The sequence below is a fragment of the Nematolebias whitei genome, chromosome 4, assembly GCF_014905685.2.
Source record: "Nematolebias whitei isolate Nwh7 chromosome 4, NemWhi1, whole genome shotgun sequence".
Lineage (NCBI taxonomy): Eukaryota > Metazoa > Chordata > Actinopteri > Cyprinodontiformes > Rivulidae > Nematolebias > Nematolebias whitei.
In genome coordinates this window covers 21,455,574-21,471,588 of record NC_056501.1, presented here as the reverse complement: position 1 = coordinate 21,471,588, position 16,015 = coordinate 21,455,574, and the positions used below count along the sequence as shown (strand labels likewise).

General features: G+C 39.5%; 1 protein-coding gene across 1 annotated transcript in view; it reads left to right on the top strand.

Moving 5' to 3' along the window:
- bicc2 (bicaudal C homolog 2) overlaps nt 1–16,015 on the top strand; it is a 25,704-nt gene that overhangs the window by 8,488 nt on the left and 1,201 nt on the right. Inside the window, exons 6-17 of the mRNA XM_037675851.1 lie at nt 4–57; nt 234–449; nt 543–791; nt 955–1,086; nt 1,435–1,624; nt 3,455–3,585; nt 3,674–3,870; nt 4,378–4,477; nt 4,956–4,995; nt 8,527–8,690; nt 13,307–13,514; nt 13,609–13,769. Of these exons, the coding sequence (XP_037531779.1) occupies nt 4–57; nt 234–449; nt 543–791; nt 955–1,086; nt 1,435–1,624; nt 3,455–3,585; nt 3,674–3,870; nt 4,378–4,477; nt 4,956–4,995; nt 8,527–8,690; nt 13,307–13,514; nt 13,609–13,769 (1,842 nt within the window). The remainder of the gene's footprint in view (nt 1–3; nt 58–233; nt 450–542; nt 792–954; nt 1,087–1,434; nt 1,625–3,454; nt 3,586–3,673; nt 3,871–4,377; nt 4,478–4,955; nt 4,996–8,526; nt 8,691–13,306; nt 13,515–13,608; nt 13,770–16,015) is intronic.

Here is a 16,015-nt window from a genome sequence, read left to right as displayed (position 1 = left end):
CAGGTCTCAATCGCTGGGCCTATTGAAGGGGTGGAAGAAGCCCGGAGGATGATAAGAGTGAGTGATCAATCTGAGCAGGGACTTTATTTGTCTCAACACTCAATTCATCACACCTGTTAGACTCAAAGATCAATACAGAGATCAATGACATGACAGGCACCAAAACATACTGCTTCATTTGTCAGAATGCACCTGCTGTCATCTCCTTCTTTTTATTTTCATTGCACTTTTAGGACCTCCAGCCACTGTCGCTGACCTTTGACCTGCCAGTCAGCTTGGTGACCCAGGCGTTGCCAGATGCAGGCTCCCCACTCATCCAGCAGGTGGTGCAGACTCTGGGGGTCAATGTAAGCTTCAAGGCCGTGCCTCCCCTGCCTCAAGCTCAACCCTCCTTTTACGTGAGCTCCTGCACAGTCTGGGGGCTGCAGGGCAACACAGCCGCTGTCAAGGTTAGCATAACTGGATTCATACGTTCACTTAAATTCTAGCCTAGCTATCCTGCACCATGCTATAACTAGTATGTTTACATCACCACCTGACAGAAGGCGACCTGCATCCTGATGGAGCTCCTGCTTGGGTCCGAATCTACAGGCGTGGTGAACAGCCAGCTGGAATTCACAGCTCAGCAGCATCTCTTCATGCTGGGACAGAATGGTCCACACTACCTGAGTGTCATGCACAAGACCCAGGCCCAGATCATCCTACCAGACCTCAGTGCTCCTCAGAATCCCCTTTCACTTATCATCCAGGGCAGCCCTGAGGGGGTGTGTCTGGCTCGGCAGCAGCTCATGGTACGTTAAAACATTGCATGAGATAAAAGGCATTTCTAACACAACGTTCTCTGACTATACCGTAGCCATGGTTTATCTGCTATATCTCTTTATTCGTCTATAAAACTGTATTATGTCATCTTTTTCCCCCATTCCCTGTTTGAAATGTGCACACAACATCTAGGAATGTCTGCCAGTGTGTTTGACGTTTGACATGCGTGAAGACGGGGAGGTAGATCCTTGCAAACTGGCGCAGATGAGGCAAAACCTAGAAGTCTTCATTAGCATCAAACCCAAAGCAAAACAGATCAGCAAGGTGAATGTTACTCACATGGATCTACAATACTTTTATAGCAGGCTATTGCAAAGAAAATATATAAAAGAAACAACGAAAAATGTTTTGTTCGCTGTCGATCCGATCTACTTATATTTGCAATTCATATTCAGCTCAAGCCCAGACATAGGAGTTCAAATTTGCCTATGACACAGGGTTGGATATACTATATATATATATATATATACTATATATATATATATATATATACATATATATATACTATATATATATATATATATGTCATTTTATATTTGGATGAAAGTTACTCCATGTGCTACAGTGGGTTGAATACTAATAGAAAAATATTTGTTGATGTATATTTATCAGTCTGTAGTGGTGAAGGGTTTGGAAAGGAACATCTCCTGCCTTTATGAGGCCCGTCGTCTCCTCCTGGGACTTGATGTCAGTGAGACTGCCAAGATATCGTCACTGAGCTCTGACCTCACGACATCCGGCACTGGGTTGACCAGCTACTGGCTCAACATGTTGCTGCAGCAGCTCCGTCTCTCTGAACAGGGTGAGCTTGAAAAGATTTAGACGACTCAGTTGTGGAGCTTTAAAAACACAACTTTCTCCACCTTTTTTCACGTGTCGATTGAGAGTGTCTTACTGAAAGAGATATGCTGCAGTGAATATTTGAAAGAGGATTGTAATGAAGGTTAAAGGTCAATGTAACGTATTTATTATGAAAACTGGTATTACCATAAAATTCAAAGTTCTGCTAAGAAGAAAAAATCCTCACAATAAAACCAAAGCTTAATAAACTATTAATGAAGCAGAACTGAGCGAGCAATGAAGGCCAGCTAGACACTGAGGAAACAATTACGTTTAAGAAAGTCAAAGGGCGCAAACAGTGATGGCTGAAGTAGTTGCAAGTGAGAGATCAGTAAACTGTGGAGACAAGAGGATCTCAAAAAAGACAGTACTGAAATCTCTGAGAAATGATAGAACTAAATTTATAAAGTAAAAAATACAGCAATTAAAACTTAAACAAGAAACAAATCTCTTTAAAACAACAATAAATCAAGCAGAAATGGTTTAAAAAACAAAACTTATAAATCGTAACAAGGCTGGCTGAGTTTATTTGTGTATTAGAATGATTTAAAGGATTTACTTGAAAATGAATGTTGGTTTTAACAAAGAGAAAATCCATCCATCCATCCATCCATCCATCCATCCATCCATCCATCCATCCATCCATCCATCCATCCATCCATCCATCCATCCATCCATCCATCCATCCATCCATCCATCCATCCATCCATCCATCCATCCATCCATCCATTTTCTATACCTTCTTCTTCCTTTTTTGGGTCACGGGGGTCACTGGTGCCTGTATGCAGTCACTGTGCGAGAGGTGGGGGACACACTTGATAGGTCACAAGTCCATCACAGACAAAGAGAAAATGTTTTACAATTAAAAAAAAAAATTATACAGTAAAAGTCCTTAAAGCCAGTAATAGTCTTCACTTTACCGTCTTGATTTGTTTGGTCAAAGACAATTTCTACATGTTGGATTTTGTGATGATAGAAAGCTGAAAATTAATTAATTAATTAATTCTTATTACATTAATAAGACAAATCTCACATGTAAACCTGGTTTTCCCACCTGTTTTCTACACATTATGTTTATAATAATAATAATAATAATAATAATAATAATAATAATAATAATAATAATGAAAACAACATTTTCAAGGGCCATTTAAGCCTATTGACGTACTTTTTCATCCTTCCATCCTTCTCTTTTTCTTGTTCTGGAGTTGGATCTTTGGTGCTGCAGCTTGAGCCGGGAGGCCCAAACATCTCTTTTTACAGCCACCTCTTTATTTCAAATTATCATTATTTTTTAAATGGATATGCAAGAAAGAGCCATAAAACAGAAAGCTTGTGAATGCTTTCCCCTAGAAAAAACAAACAAAGAAACAAACAAGCCCATGAATTTATCATGTTTTTTTTTACATGGGATCACAAGTGGGAATGTGAAAATATGAGATCACACTGACCTGCGGAAAATAGTTTAAAACCAAACAAGAAACTTGTGCAAAACATGTGCTTCACTTTTTAATTTTAAACGTTTTTAAGGGTAAATGATTATGTTTTTAGTTGATTTGATTGTCTACATGGTAATGTATATATATTTATGTATAATATTCCAAATGGACCTGTGCAAAATATGTTTTTCATACTTGTTTTATGTGTTAATTTAACATTTGTACTTGTGAGCTTCATACAACATTTCGTATAGGTTAACATAAAAAAAATTGGACTTTTTAACATTAAAAATATATTTTTGGCTAAGACAAACCTGCTTACCGTATATTTAATATCTCCTCTTCCTGACCAGACTCTGCACCTCCTCTAATGGAGATGCTGACTGGTGTCAAGCTTCACCCCTCGCCTCCTCCAGGCCTCACTTCTCCTCCTGAGGAGGTGAGGACAGGACTGAACAGAACAGACATCCGGCCGCTGGAGAAGGTGCTTCACTGTCAACGTTCAGAATGAAACCAGAAAATAAGAATGAAAACACATAAAACCCCAAACTGGTTTCTGCTCTTTTCCTCAGATCCTTGAAAACGAGTATCAGTCTGGCCAATCAGAGGACGAGAGCTCTGAGGGTGTGGTGATGTCACCATCTGAGGTGAACGACTGCGTCATCAATATGGGGCTGATCAGTCGGAGGGGGAGTCTCCAAGGTCCAGAAATGTCTAAGCTCCTCAGTCAGGGCAGACGTCACTCGACAGGACAAGCGCTAATGGACAGGTGAACAGTCACACACATTGAGATCATTTCTGCTATAAACGCTCCTCACTAATTAAAAAGGAACAAGTTAAATAAACTGGACGTTCAATCAACCCAAGAAGCGGAGTCATAAAATCATGATTAAATGGTTATGGAGACCAAAATGCTGCATCCAGATGGACGCTGAGTCATCTTTTTCCCACTGAAGCCTGATTAATTAAAACAAACTTACACACATGTTAAATCTGTTACAAATCTCACAAACACATAAGCCACATTTTGCAAACCTCACCACTTCATCTTTGGTTTTTATTGTGCACATTTGTGGCTCTCTAAACAAAAAGCCGTGTGCATTTTTCGTAAAGCAACTTTTTAACACACGTGATCATAAATCATCACGGTGCTGTCTTTACATCTTCCTGTATGATTTATATTTTCTCAGTAATTGCAATTTTAACAGGCCCGTAGGTGTTTTTTTGAATGCTCTTGCTTTTTCTCCAAACCTTGTGCGTTTCCTGAACGGGCCAGGATGCTGAACACAGAGGCCGAGGGAGGGAGGAGTGCGTGGAGGAACAGCATGAGGAGAGATCTGGTGCAAAACCTTCATGCTGATTCATCCAAGGTGGAGGTGAGAACGAGCAGGCCTGTTTTTCTTTTGACTGTTTTCGACAATGGTTCAGATGAGTGGTTCTCAGCTGACAGACTCTGAGCAAATCTTCCTCAGCCCAGTGGCGCAGAGTATGAATGAGAAAAACGAGAGATGAGCTTCACTTTTGTTCTTTTTAATCTCAACAGAAGCCGAGGAGTCGGACTGAAAGTAGCATTTCATTCTTGCTGTTATGTAATGTATTGATTCACCCCCCTCCCCCAACGCCGTGGGATTTCATTTTGACAATCGACTTTTGTGTTTTGTTTCCTTCCGTTCTTGTTTGTCATTTCTCCTTCGAAGGCTACGGCACGGTGGATTAACAAGTTTACTGCCACAGCAGCAGCGTTGTTTCATGCAGGTGTTTGCTCCTGCTTTGTTTATCCAGGGAGACCCAAAGGGGGCGGAAATCAATTTAATCTATTATTTACGTTTTCTATTTGCTGTTTGTACTTTGTAGGATTATGACTATGAGAAGAAGAAACTGCTGGCCACCCGAGGTTAGTGCTCCTAAATGTTGACTATTTCTTGTCGTGCCTTGGTTTTGGATAACTGGTTATTAATAGTTATGATTAGGCCTGTCGCGATAAACAATAAATCAATTAATTGCACGATGAATGAAAATTATCTACCTCATTTTCATTTACCGGCTTTATCGTTTCTTCATGTCTCTCTCTCTTTCTACTGAAGACACTGGATGACAAAAGGCTCAACTCCAGTGCTCTTCACTGACCCCTCCCTTTCTCTTTTCTTTAAAATCTGTTTTAACCGTCCAAAATTGCGTTTTTGGATCATTAAAAGCAGCTAAGCTGAGAAGCTAAGCTACAAGCTAAGCTAACAAGCCAACCTCAGGAATAAACCTCAGTCTTGTCGAGCTCCAAAAATTCAGGGTTGAAACCCGTGCCATCATGTAAAAAGTCGTTTTTCTCTGCAAAATGAAACAGAGAACTTGTTTACTGATTTTTTTAAATTAAATATTTTGTGTGAAAAACGCTATGCTGAAAAGCTCAAATCACTGTGTCCGTCATGTCACCATACCAGCTAATGTCACGTCAAGGGCCTTCCCTCCCATTTTTCTTAAAGACAAGCTGCATCCTTTGGTTCAAACAGTCTTATACTGCCATCAGGTGGTCAAAAAAGGTACTACACTCCAAACAAAACATTTCTTTTAAAATTTGGCAATTAATTAATGTTAAATTTCAAACAATATTATCGTTTATCGCAATAATTTCTGAGACAATTAATCGCCCAGCAAAATTTATTATCGTGACAGGCCTAGTTATGATGACAATAAAACATCAGTTATGGTAGCTATCATAATATATTGTGGGCCATGATTTGGCAGTAAGCTTGGTTGTACTGGTTCTTTAAAACCAAAAAGTGTTTTTTGAAGCAAACTGTAAACTGCCTCCAAACTAAAAAAAAAGAAAATCAGGTTTGTTGCCATTATAAACATTTTAAATATAGCATTTCTTGAAAAGAAATACTTTGTACCATTCAATAGTAAAGTTAAACTATTGTTATAATATAATATTTCCTTATGTATTATTTATGTAGTATTGTACTATAACAAGAATTGCATTCATGATAATTGGATCCAAACCTGGATCCAAATGAGATTTGGATTCGTTTTTTAATTCCCTGATGAGTTCTGTTTTGAATTGATGTCAAATACACATAAATAATTGAACAGGATTACTAAAAGTAGCACGCTGGTCTTTTAAAGTGTGGTTCTCAAAAGTTATGAACAACTAATATATGATGGTCCCTGAAAAGAAAATTCATTCCATCCATCCATCCATCCATCCATCCATCCATCCATCCATCCATCCATCATCTTTACCTGCTTTTTCCTTTGCAGAGGTGACAGGGCCTTCTCTGTAGCAGGACCAAGACTCTGGAACGAGTTACCTCTGCTTGTCAGACAGGCCCCCTCCCTCTCGGTTTTCAAGTCCCATTTAAAAACCCACTACTATTCAGTAGCTTTCAACACCAGTTGATCTTTGTTTTGAACCTGTATGCTCCACACTGGTTAGTCGTCATTATCTGCATCGTTTTTATGTCTATATTCTGATTTACCTCATTTTGTATTTTGCTTTGTGTGTTACCTGTTGTTCTGTCTGTACAGCACTTTGGTTGGCCTTGTTGCTGTTTCAAGTGCTCTATAAATAAAATGGCATGGTATCTGGAGACTTATAAAGTTAAAAAACAACAACAACAACAACAACAACAACAAAGACTTTGATAATAAGAAAAAGGAGAAAACATATGATTACATATAATTTTTCGTCAGTACCATTTACTGACATGTGTCCTTTAATAATTACAAATTACCAAAAAAAAAAAAAAAAAAAAATTGTCAGAACTTTATAAAGCATTAACAGTCCTTTAAAAATCAGTTATAAAACAATTTTCACAGGTTAAAGCAGAATCAGTTTGAACAAGATCAAGTTATGTATTTTAATTATTCAGGATTTAACCAAATAACTTTTTATGCTTAAACACACATTTTATCTACAATCCTATACATAGAGCTTACACTTCTGATAAACACTTTGATATTTAAAGTTTTAATTATGAAGAAAAAAAAAAAAAAAAAACCTGCCAAATTGTGAACCTGCTTGATTGTGTGAACAGGGTTTTATAACTGTTGTTAATGTTTTATAAAGTTTTTACAAACTCACAAATAATCTATTAATAAGGCATTGACAAATCCTTCACAACAAGCTCCTTATTAATCTTCTATACTGATATATTGACAATCCATCCATTATCTTTTTCCCGCTTCTTACTTTTCGGGTCACGGGGGTCACTGGTGCCCATATCCAGCTATCACTGTGTGCGAGGTGGGGGACACCCTGGACAGGTCTCCAGTCCATTACAGGGACACATGGAGACAAACAAGACAATTACACTCCCCCTCACACTTTTAGGGACAATTTAGAGTTATGCTATGTGCAACAGGTAAGATATTTACTGATTACAACTTCTCCACAGATCTTCACTTATTAGATCTGAACAATCCCTTTAGGTAAGCAGTATAACAAAACATTCTGCAGTTTATTCAAGAATAATACAGTACCACCAACCCACTGATATCTGAGGCAGGGATTTGATAGAGTAGGTTCATTTCAGTGCTGCTCTCTGCCCAGACAAATGATGGAGGGGACCTGCTTATGGTCTACTTTGTGCCAACGCTATATTGGAAAGGCACTAGCACTCCCACCTAATTCACACTGGGCAGATACACAATGCAGACACAGTGCACATAGGTCCAGTCACCCCCACATGTGCAAAAAGACACATAGTAACTGCTGCCTCATCCATCATGCTGAATGAGAAATACCAAGGAGACCTGCAGCCAAATGCTATCAATTCCCTCAGTGTTGTTTTATGGGATTATGAATTAGCAGTTTGAATGGGCCATCTGCCTCACAGTCATTAAGAGGCCCATATGCCAGTATATGAATAGGGAATTTGCTCACATGTGCACACACATGCACACACGAATAAAAATCCCTCTAGTAATAATCCTGTTGATTTTGCACTTTGTGAGAAATGCTGTTGCATTTAGATCACACAGTCATGGAGGAGACCCAAGGTTTGGAACTGGTGTGAGTCTTAGTTTGAGTTTTATAAAATAAGGACACATGCCAACAGAAATTAACACAGTGCTTCATTATTTAACAGATGAACCCAGCTTAGGTCATTCTGAATCCCAAAGAGGATGTGAATAACCTACTAAGCACTTTCATGACCGATATGAATACTAATAATATCAATGTGTGCATTTTTATACAGCTGCACACATTTCTGCATGTTTCACCACATTCTTCCTATTTCTATTGCAATAAATACTGTATCTTTAAAAACACACAGCAAATGTGCACCGTATGTTAGTTTAAACATCACTGAATGATTTAAAATATACTAAACTACCAGATGAACTCATATTTGCTGTCATGTTGCGCTTTAAACCAGTTAGTCTACATATTTTCATCTTTATGTTTCTTTTGTTGTGGCGTTGTCAGCCATGCAAAGGAAGCCTGTGGTCACTGAGGTCCGGACTCCCACAGACACCTGGAGTGGTCTTGGCTTCTCTAAGTCGATGCCAGCTGAGGCGGTCAAGGAGCTTCGCAACATCAGCCGGCGCAGCTACAAACCTTACCTGAACACCAACAACAACCAGCAGCAGGTAGAAATTAATCAAATGCTAAATATGATAAACGGGGACATTTACAAACTGTAATTTTGGTAAATTGGAGCAACTTTATTAGTTGTTACACAATAAATTGTCCTAAAGCACGCTGATGTGTCATTTGAACATTTTTTTTGTTCCGGCATGCATTTGGTGCAGCCGTATTTTGAAAAGATTCCACTAAGTCACCACATTAAAATCCAAACATGTTCAGTCCTTTGTGCCAGGATCTTACACTGATGCCAGGAAAATTGGGCCCCTTGCTTAAATTATTCTCCAGCACAGCCTAAATAGACTCAACAAGATTAAGGTCTGGACTCTGAAGGCCATCAAGAAAAAAAAAAAAACCCTGACAATTCAGAATATTAACCTTCCTCGTGTCCTTGGATCAAAATGACTACAGATGCCTCGATTTTAAAACTGCCTGAGTCTTTAAGGGCAGCAGGAAGTTAGTTATTTAGTCTATTTTTACTGCCCACCACCAGAAGGTATGCAATGTTGATTATGCCCATGTCTGTATGTGTGTACTTGTGTACATTTGACTGTTTGTTAGCAAATAACTCTTGAACAACCAGATCGATTTTAATAAGACTCTTAAAATAATCATTGGATGAGCAGCTACAACTGAAGACCTTTTATAGACAAGCTGGTTCAAGTTGGCCAGCAAGGCATAGCAACCACAGAAAACACAAAGAACGTCTACAGTTCACTCAGTTTTGTAGATTTGAGCTAAAATGCGTCATGGTTGTAGCTGAAAGTCCCCCACATCACCAGGGGCGATTCTAGAATCTGACCTTTAGGGGTGCTTAGCCCCCAGTGCTGACAATCAGTCAGAGTCAGAGTCAGAGTTTCTTTATTGTCATTCGCACCTCATGTGGTACATGTGGTGGAGCGAAATTATGTACACAGGGTCTCAGTTACATCCAACAATAAAATGTTTAAGAAAAACAGTAATAACATCTAAGATATGAACTAAGAAAAACATCAACTAAATATACACTAAGCACTCATAACATAAAACATTGAACATCAGCACAAACATGAACATGAGTCTGTGAGCAGATGTGCACGCATGAACACATCAACATTGAAACAGATCAGCAGCAACATGAAACAGATCAGCAGCAACATGAAACAGATCAGCAGCAACATGAAACAGATCAGCAGCAACATGATGTGGTTTTTCACAGTGATTATTCTAGTTAGAGATTCATGAGTCTAACAGCCTCAGGGTAGAAGCTGTTCCTCAGTCTAGTGGTTCTACACTTAATGCTCCTTAACCTCCTCCCTGAGGGGAGTGGGGCAAAAAGTGTGTGTGCTGGGTGAGTGGGGTCCTTCATGTTGCAGGTGGCCCTCTTCCTGCATCTGGAGGTGTAGATGTCTGTGATGGTGGGGAGACTGATTCCAACAGATTTCTGTGCAGCCTTCACCACTCTCTGCAAAGCTTTTCTTTCTGCAGCTGTGCAGCCTCCATGCCACACGTTGATGCTGGAGCACAGGATGCTCTCCACTGCACACCTGTAGAAGGAGGTGAGGACTGAGCTTCCCAGACCAGCTCGCCTCAGCCGTATGAGGAAGTAGAGTCTGATGAGCAATGGCTCTTGGCTTGAACAATGTGGTGGCCATTGGCATCAGAAGCATTCGTAATGTGGGGTGGGGGGTTGGGGGCACTGGTGGGGGGGTCTGGGGGTCCTCCCTCAGAAAATTTTGAATAAAGTAGATGCCATTTCCTGTATTCTGGTCTATTTTAAGGAGTTGTTAAACATCTAAGTTTACCTCCATAAGTAAACACTTTTTTTTAAAATTTACCCTTTATTTATCCAGGTAGTCTCATTGAGACTCGAGAACTCATTTTCAAGAAAGACCTGTTTAGGGAGATGGTGGGGGTTAAGGGCCTTGCTCAGGGGCCCAGGGTGGGGCGAATGAGGGTGGAGGCAGGTGTGGGTGTTTCACCTTTTCCACCCACATTTTGATGTTGACGGTACCGGGAGGTGAACCTGCGACTTTCCGATCACAAGCCCATCTTCTAACCTCTGCGCCACCACTCCCCCACTGAAACACTCGATTCAATAACATGAGAACTCGACACGAGAAGTAGCGCTAAGCTAGCGGCGTGCAACAGACGTTCTAGCAAAGATGCTACAGACGTAGCACTCTGCTTTACGTTACACAACCTGATAAACACTTTGTTCAAAATCATTTTAGTGTTAACTGATCATAACAAACAAAGACTAAACATCCATCCATCCATTATCTTTACCCGCTCCTTCCTTTTCAGGTTACGGGGGTCACTGGTGCCCATGTTCAGCTATGACTGTGTGAGGGGCGGGGTACACCCAGGACAGGTCTCCAGTCCATCACAGGAACACATAGAGACAAACAACCATTCACTCTCTCATTCACACCTTAGATTTACCAATCAGCCTAACATGCATGTTTTTGGTCTGTGGGAGGAAACCGGAGTACCCGGAGAAAACCCACACATGCACGGAGAGAACATGCAAACTCCACCCAGAAAGGCCCTGGGCTGGGATTTGAACTGGTGTTCTTCTCACTGAAAGGCGACAGCTCTACCAACTGCGCCACGGTGCTGCCAACTAAACTTATGCAACCAGAAATTGCAACATAGCTACAAAACACAAATGAAAGCACAACTAGTTTTAAGCATTAACATTTAATTTAACCATTAAGCATACAATGTAATTATGACAGAAAATGGAGGATTTACCTGCAGTTACCTTCGTACAGATGAACATGCAGTACCTCCTGTTTATTACTTGTATTCAGCTGCTCATGAGGTCGGCCACAGAGCTTTATCATCTTTCACATTTTTCCAGACTCGGTTTAGGTTTTGGAAATAGAATAAACTGTAAACTGTTCAAGGGGCCACAGTTACTGAAAGCCAACAGCTCAGGGGCGGGGCATCCAGCAGTTAAAGTCATTCTGTAAATTACAATGATCTGTTACCTTTTAAATTTGTTTATTTACATGCATACAGAAACAACCAAAAAAATAATAATTCTTTTGTACTTTATTTTTCAGGGGTGCTGAGTTAAAATTTAGGGGTGCTTGAGCACCCCCCCCATAAAGAGGCTAAAATTGCCACTGAATACTTTGAGCGTTAACAGATCACACAAACACTTTGTTTTAAAATGCAAAGCAGCGAGCAATTTGCATTCTTTTAGGAAATTCTAGTTTAATTGTTTTATGCTTTTACTAATATTCAGGTGAATTCTGATGGTAACCAATAACATTTTATTCTCCCAGTATCATGTATTCCTCAGGAATGATGGTTAACCTGTAGCCTAATAATGCATGAGCTCGTTTCTAACCACATTTTTGTAGTTACAACAAACTTCTTGACTTTATTGTTTGTTTGATGCATTTATCTCACACAAATTAGAATAATATATTTTTCACAACCTTTAGCTGCGTGCTCTGAGTTGGTTGTTTTATAAAAGGAGAAGCTACACGCTGTCTACTAACTCAAACAGAAAGTACTGTTCCAATGTTTAGGTTCAGACATCTGTTCAGCTAAATGTAGGAGGTGACCTTTCTTACAGCCAAACTGTGCAGTAGCTGATTGAGTTTTGTTGTGCATGCACTCGAGGTACATTTTTGTCTCACTTGTTTTCCTGCACTGCAGCATCATTTATTGCTACCACCCTCCCAACAGTTTGCAGCATTTATCTCTCTGCGTGGTAAGCGCTGCCAATTTGCACGCTCAATTACCCTGGATCCGATACCATCATCATGGTCAACACAGCAACATGTTTACCTGACCTGACTTCAGATAATCTTTCCAGCTCTTGAAAACATTTTTGGTGGCTGGTTCTCTAGCTGCTCAAGATTTCACATAAAAAAATGCACATGTGAGGCGTTTGTGAGCAGTTATCGCATTTGTCTTGCAGTATTGGAGAGACAAAATGACTTTGCTGACAAAAGCAGTCGGCAATGCTGCTGCTGTTTGAAATGTTTGTAACGAAAATAAATTGAATAACATTTCTTAAAATAAAAGAATGCAAATCCCTAATTTAGACCAAGCTCATCTTATTTTGAAAAATGTTGTAACCATTTTGGATGAACCATAAAATAACACTATGCACGTGGTATATCATATGTGAGATATTATGCTCAAAGTGTGTATTGAGTAGTACGACTCACAGCTACTACTGCATCAAACTACAGATCAATATATGTAAAATTGATAGAGTTATAGTAATTTTTGTATTGGCTAATGTGGACAAGCTGCGGTGACCATTTTTAATTGTATTGACTCCAGAAGTTAATCAGTGATAGATGAAGATCAAATAAGTACTTTATGAAAGTTTCATTCAAATGTATTAACTGGTATGTGAGGTATTTTTCTAACAGACAAATAGAATTTAATTGTAACAGTTAATGACAAAATCTAAAGTAACATTGTGTTCAGTCTTTTAGTACCTAAACTATATAAGGATGAGTTTGAGCTCCAGTTTCGTCAAATTTCATGTCATTATCTGTAGAAATGACCAAGTTACTGTATAACAGTTTTTGTCCTTTTTAATTTTTTATTGATAATAAACAGAAGGGACACTAACTGTGTTGCTGTTTCTTTCACTGTCTCCATTTATTCCTGGGCTGCTCAGACAAGAAACGTGTGTAACGGCAGCAACTCTGAAAACTGGAGGGACAGACCTGGATCCATATCCCATCCTGCATCTTCTTCCTCCCCCTCTTCCTCCTCTCCATCCTCCCCCTCCTCCCCTACCTTCTCCCCATCCACCGCCTCCTTGCCTGCATTCACAACCTCGCTGAGCAGAAGCAGAAACGTCAAATCTTGTAAGCTGTACCTGCTTTTAAAGCAAAACAAAACCAAAGGGATCGTTTCCCCTCGCCGACTGCTTTCCTTTAACCCCTGACCTTTGACCCTCAGCTGAAAGCTTTGTCAGCAGCAGCTTTGAGGGCTTGTGCTCAACGAGGAGGGCGTCGACCTGCAGTCAGCGGAGCCCCTCCCCCCTTATGACTGACGACCTGCCTGAGCTTCTCAGCCAACTCCGACTGATCAAATACATTGATGTGTTCGAGCAACAAGAGGTAAAACGTGCAGAGGCAAACTCTTCTGAGTCAACTCATCATTTTACCAAGAAAAAAAAAAAATCACTCTTATTCTCATTGAAATTTCAGGTGAAAGGGTTGTTTAAAGTACAATTTCTATAGGGGTTACAGTATTTCAATTCATTATTGCAATTGCAAATTGTAATTTTAAATCATTGAACTTTTAAAATGAGCAAAACATGTTTTAGAACGAGCAAACTATGCTTTCTGTATAATTCACTAATTGTTCTGTACAGTAGTCCCTCGTTTATTTCGAATGTTTGGTTACAAACCCCCCCGCAATAATGTTATATTTACATTAGTATTTATATATACTTTAAGGCTTAAGAAAGTTCTCACACTCTTGCAATGTTCTAAACTCTTAAACCTACATCATTGTAACAACATACGTACAGTACTGTACATGTAGCTACTAAATTTTACTCACCAGCTCTGCAGAACAGGAGCGGCTCGCAGTTCCGGCCTGACTGTTCTGGTCCCACTCGTTTAGTTTCTGCAGACGTAACCTGCAGTGACAAAGCCCACAATCAATGTTGTCAACTCTTAAAACTACTAATTTTAACAACATACTTATATGTAGCTAATAAATCTTACTTACCAGCGCATCCCCACTCGGAGGTCTGCGTGGGCCAGTTAAGAGCTCTTGGGTTCACCACTGAGTCTGGGGGTCCGGTTCTGGTCTGGTTCAGTACAGCTCTTGAACACCGAGGCGCATTTTGGGGAGGGCCAGACTTTTGGTTGGCCTGCATGGGACCATAGGTGGTCGAATGAGTCCAAGTCTGGATGAATAAAGTCCTGATGGGCTGGAAAAAGCACCGGACCTACGGCGGTGCGCGTCCACGCTTGGAAATCCTCATGGGCCGGCTAACAGCTCTCAAGATTCACCGATGGGTCGGGAAGTCTGGTTCTGCTCCGGTTCTGGTCCGGTTCGTTGGGTTTCGTGTGGCTTCTCTGCATCTGCTGTGCACTGAAGTCACTGTAACAAGCGCCAAACTTTTTTCTGATCAGATCAAAACTTTCCCTCTAGTTTTTCAGCAGAAGGAAACAGGCTTCTGGGAGGGGCCCTACTGACTTCTGGGAAATGTAGTCATTAAGAGCGGGAATACAGTATAGGCTTAGTGAGAGAAAATTGCAAAATGTCGGCGCCTGTCTGAAGTATTTTATTTTTTCGTAAATTTTTTACTGTACAGTACTGTATCCAATACTGTCCTAATCACGTGAGTAATATTAAAGTGGACAATTGTGTGTTGTACCTTTTTTTATACATTATGGACTGTATGTTCACAAACAGCGATAGAGCGAGTCTGCGAAAGTCGAACTGTGACGTAGCGAAGGACTACTGTATTTGATTTTTTAAAATCACTCACTGCCAAAGGCAGAGCTGTAAAGTTTTTGCCTGTGTGTGTGTGACGTTTGAAAACTATCTAACAAATCACTGAACAAATTTCAGTAAAGCTTTCAGAAAATAATAGACTGTAAATCTACTACTATTAAACTTTTGTTGTTAGCCCTGTTCAAGAACTGACTTTAGTCTGCACAAAAATGTCTACACCTCAGTGAGTTTTACAAATGTGTTCACAAATCATGTTTGATCACGCAGAAAATATTATAACACGTTTATTTTGAAGAACTGACCAAAATAACCAAATCTCTGCCATTTCTTAACAAAATATGTTATTAGTTTAAAACTCTGTCATGAAAGGTGGCAGGCAATATGCATTCCTTCTGGGTATTCCAGGCCTTTTATTGCACTGAGTTTTGGGGCAACATGTGTGACTAATACTGAACATTTGTTAGTTTAAAAAAATAAAATAAACAAGAAGATTTTTACATTACTGGTAAGTAAATTTTAGAAAACATACCGTTATGACATATGGTATATTATACCATATAAACATATAAAGTTTAATATGAAATTATGACATTTAAAACTCTAGTAAACTGAAAAAACTTATTAGTTATGAAGAAGAAATTGTTGCCAAACATTTAACACAAGAGTTTATATTTGGATCCAGATCTAGAACATTAAAAAGACATTAGATTAGAAAAGTTCATTTGCAGAACCAACCTTAAAGCAAATGTTTATACACAAAAGTCTGTGTGCACAGGGTGAAATTATTGAACAATAACTTAAAAATGGATCAATGTAAGAAACTTTGTTAAAATAAATATTTATGTATCCATCCATCCATCCATCCATCCATCCATCCATCCATCCATCCATC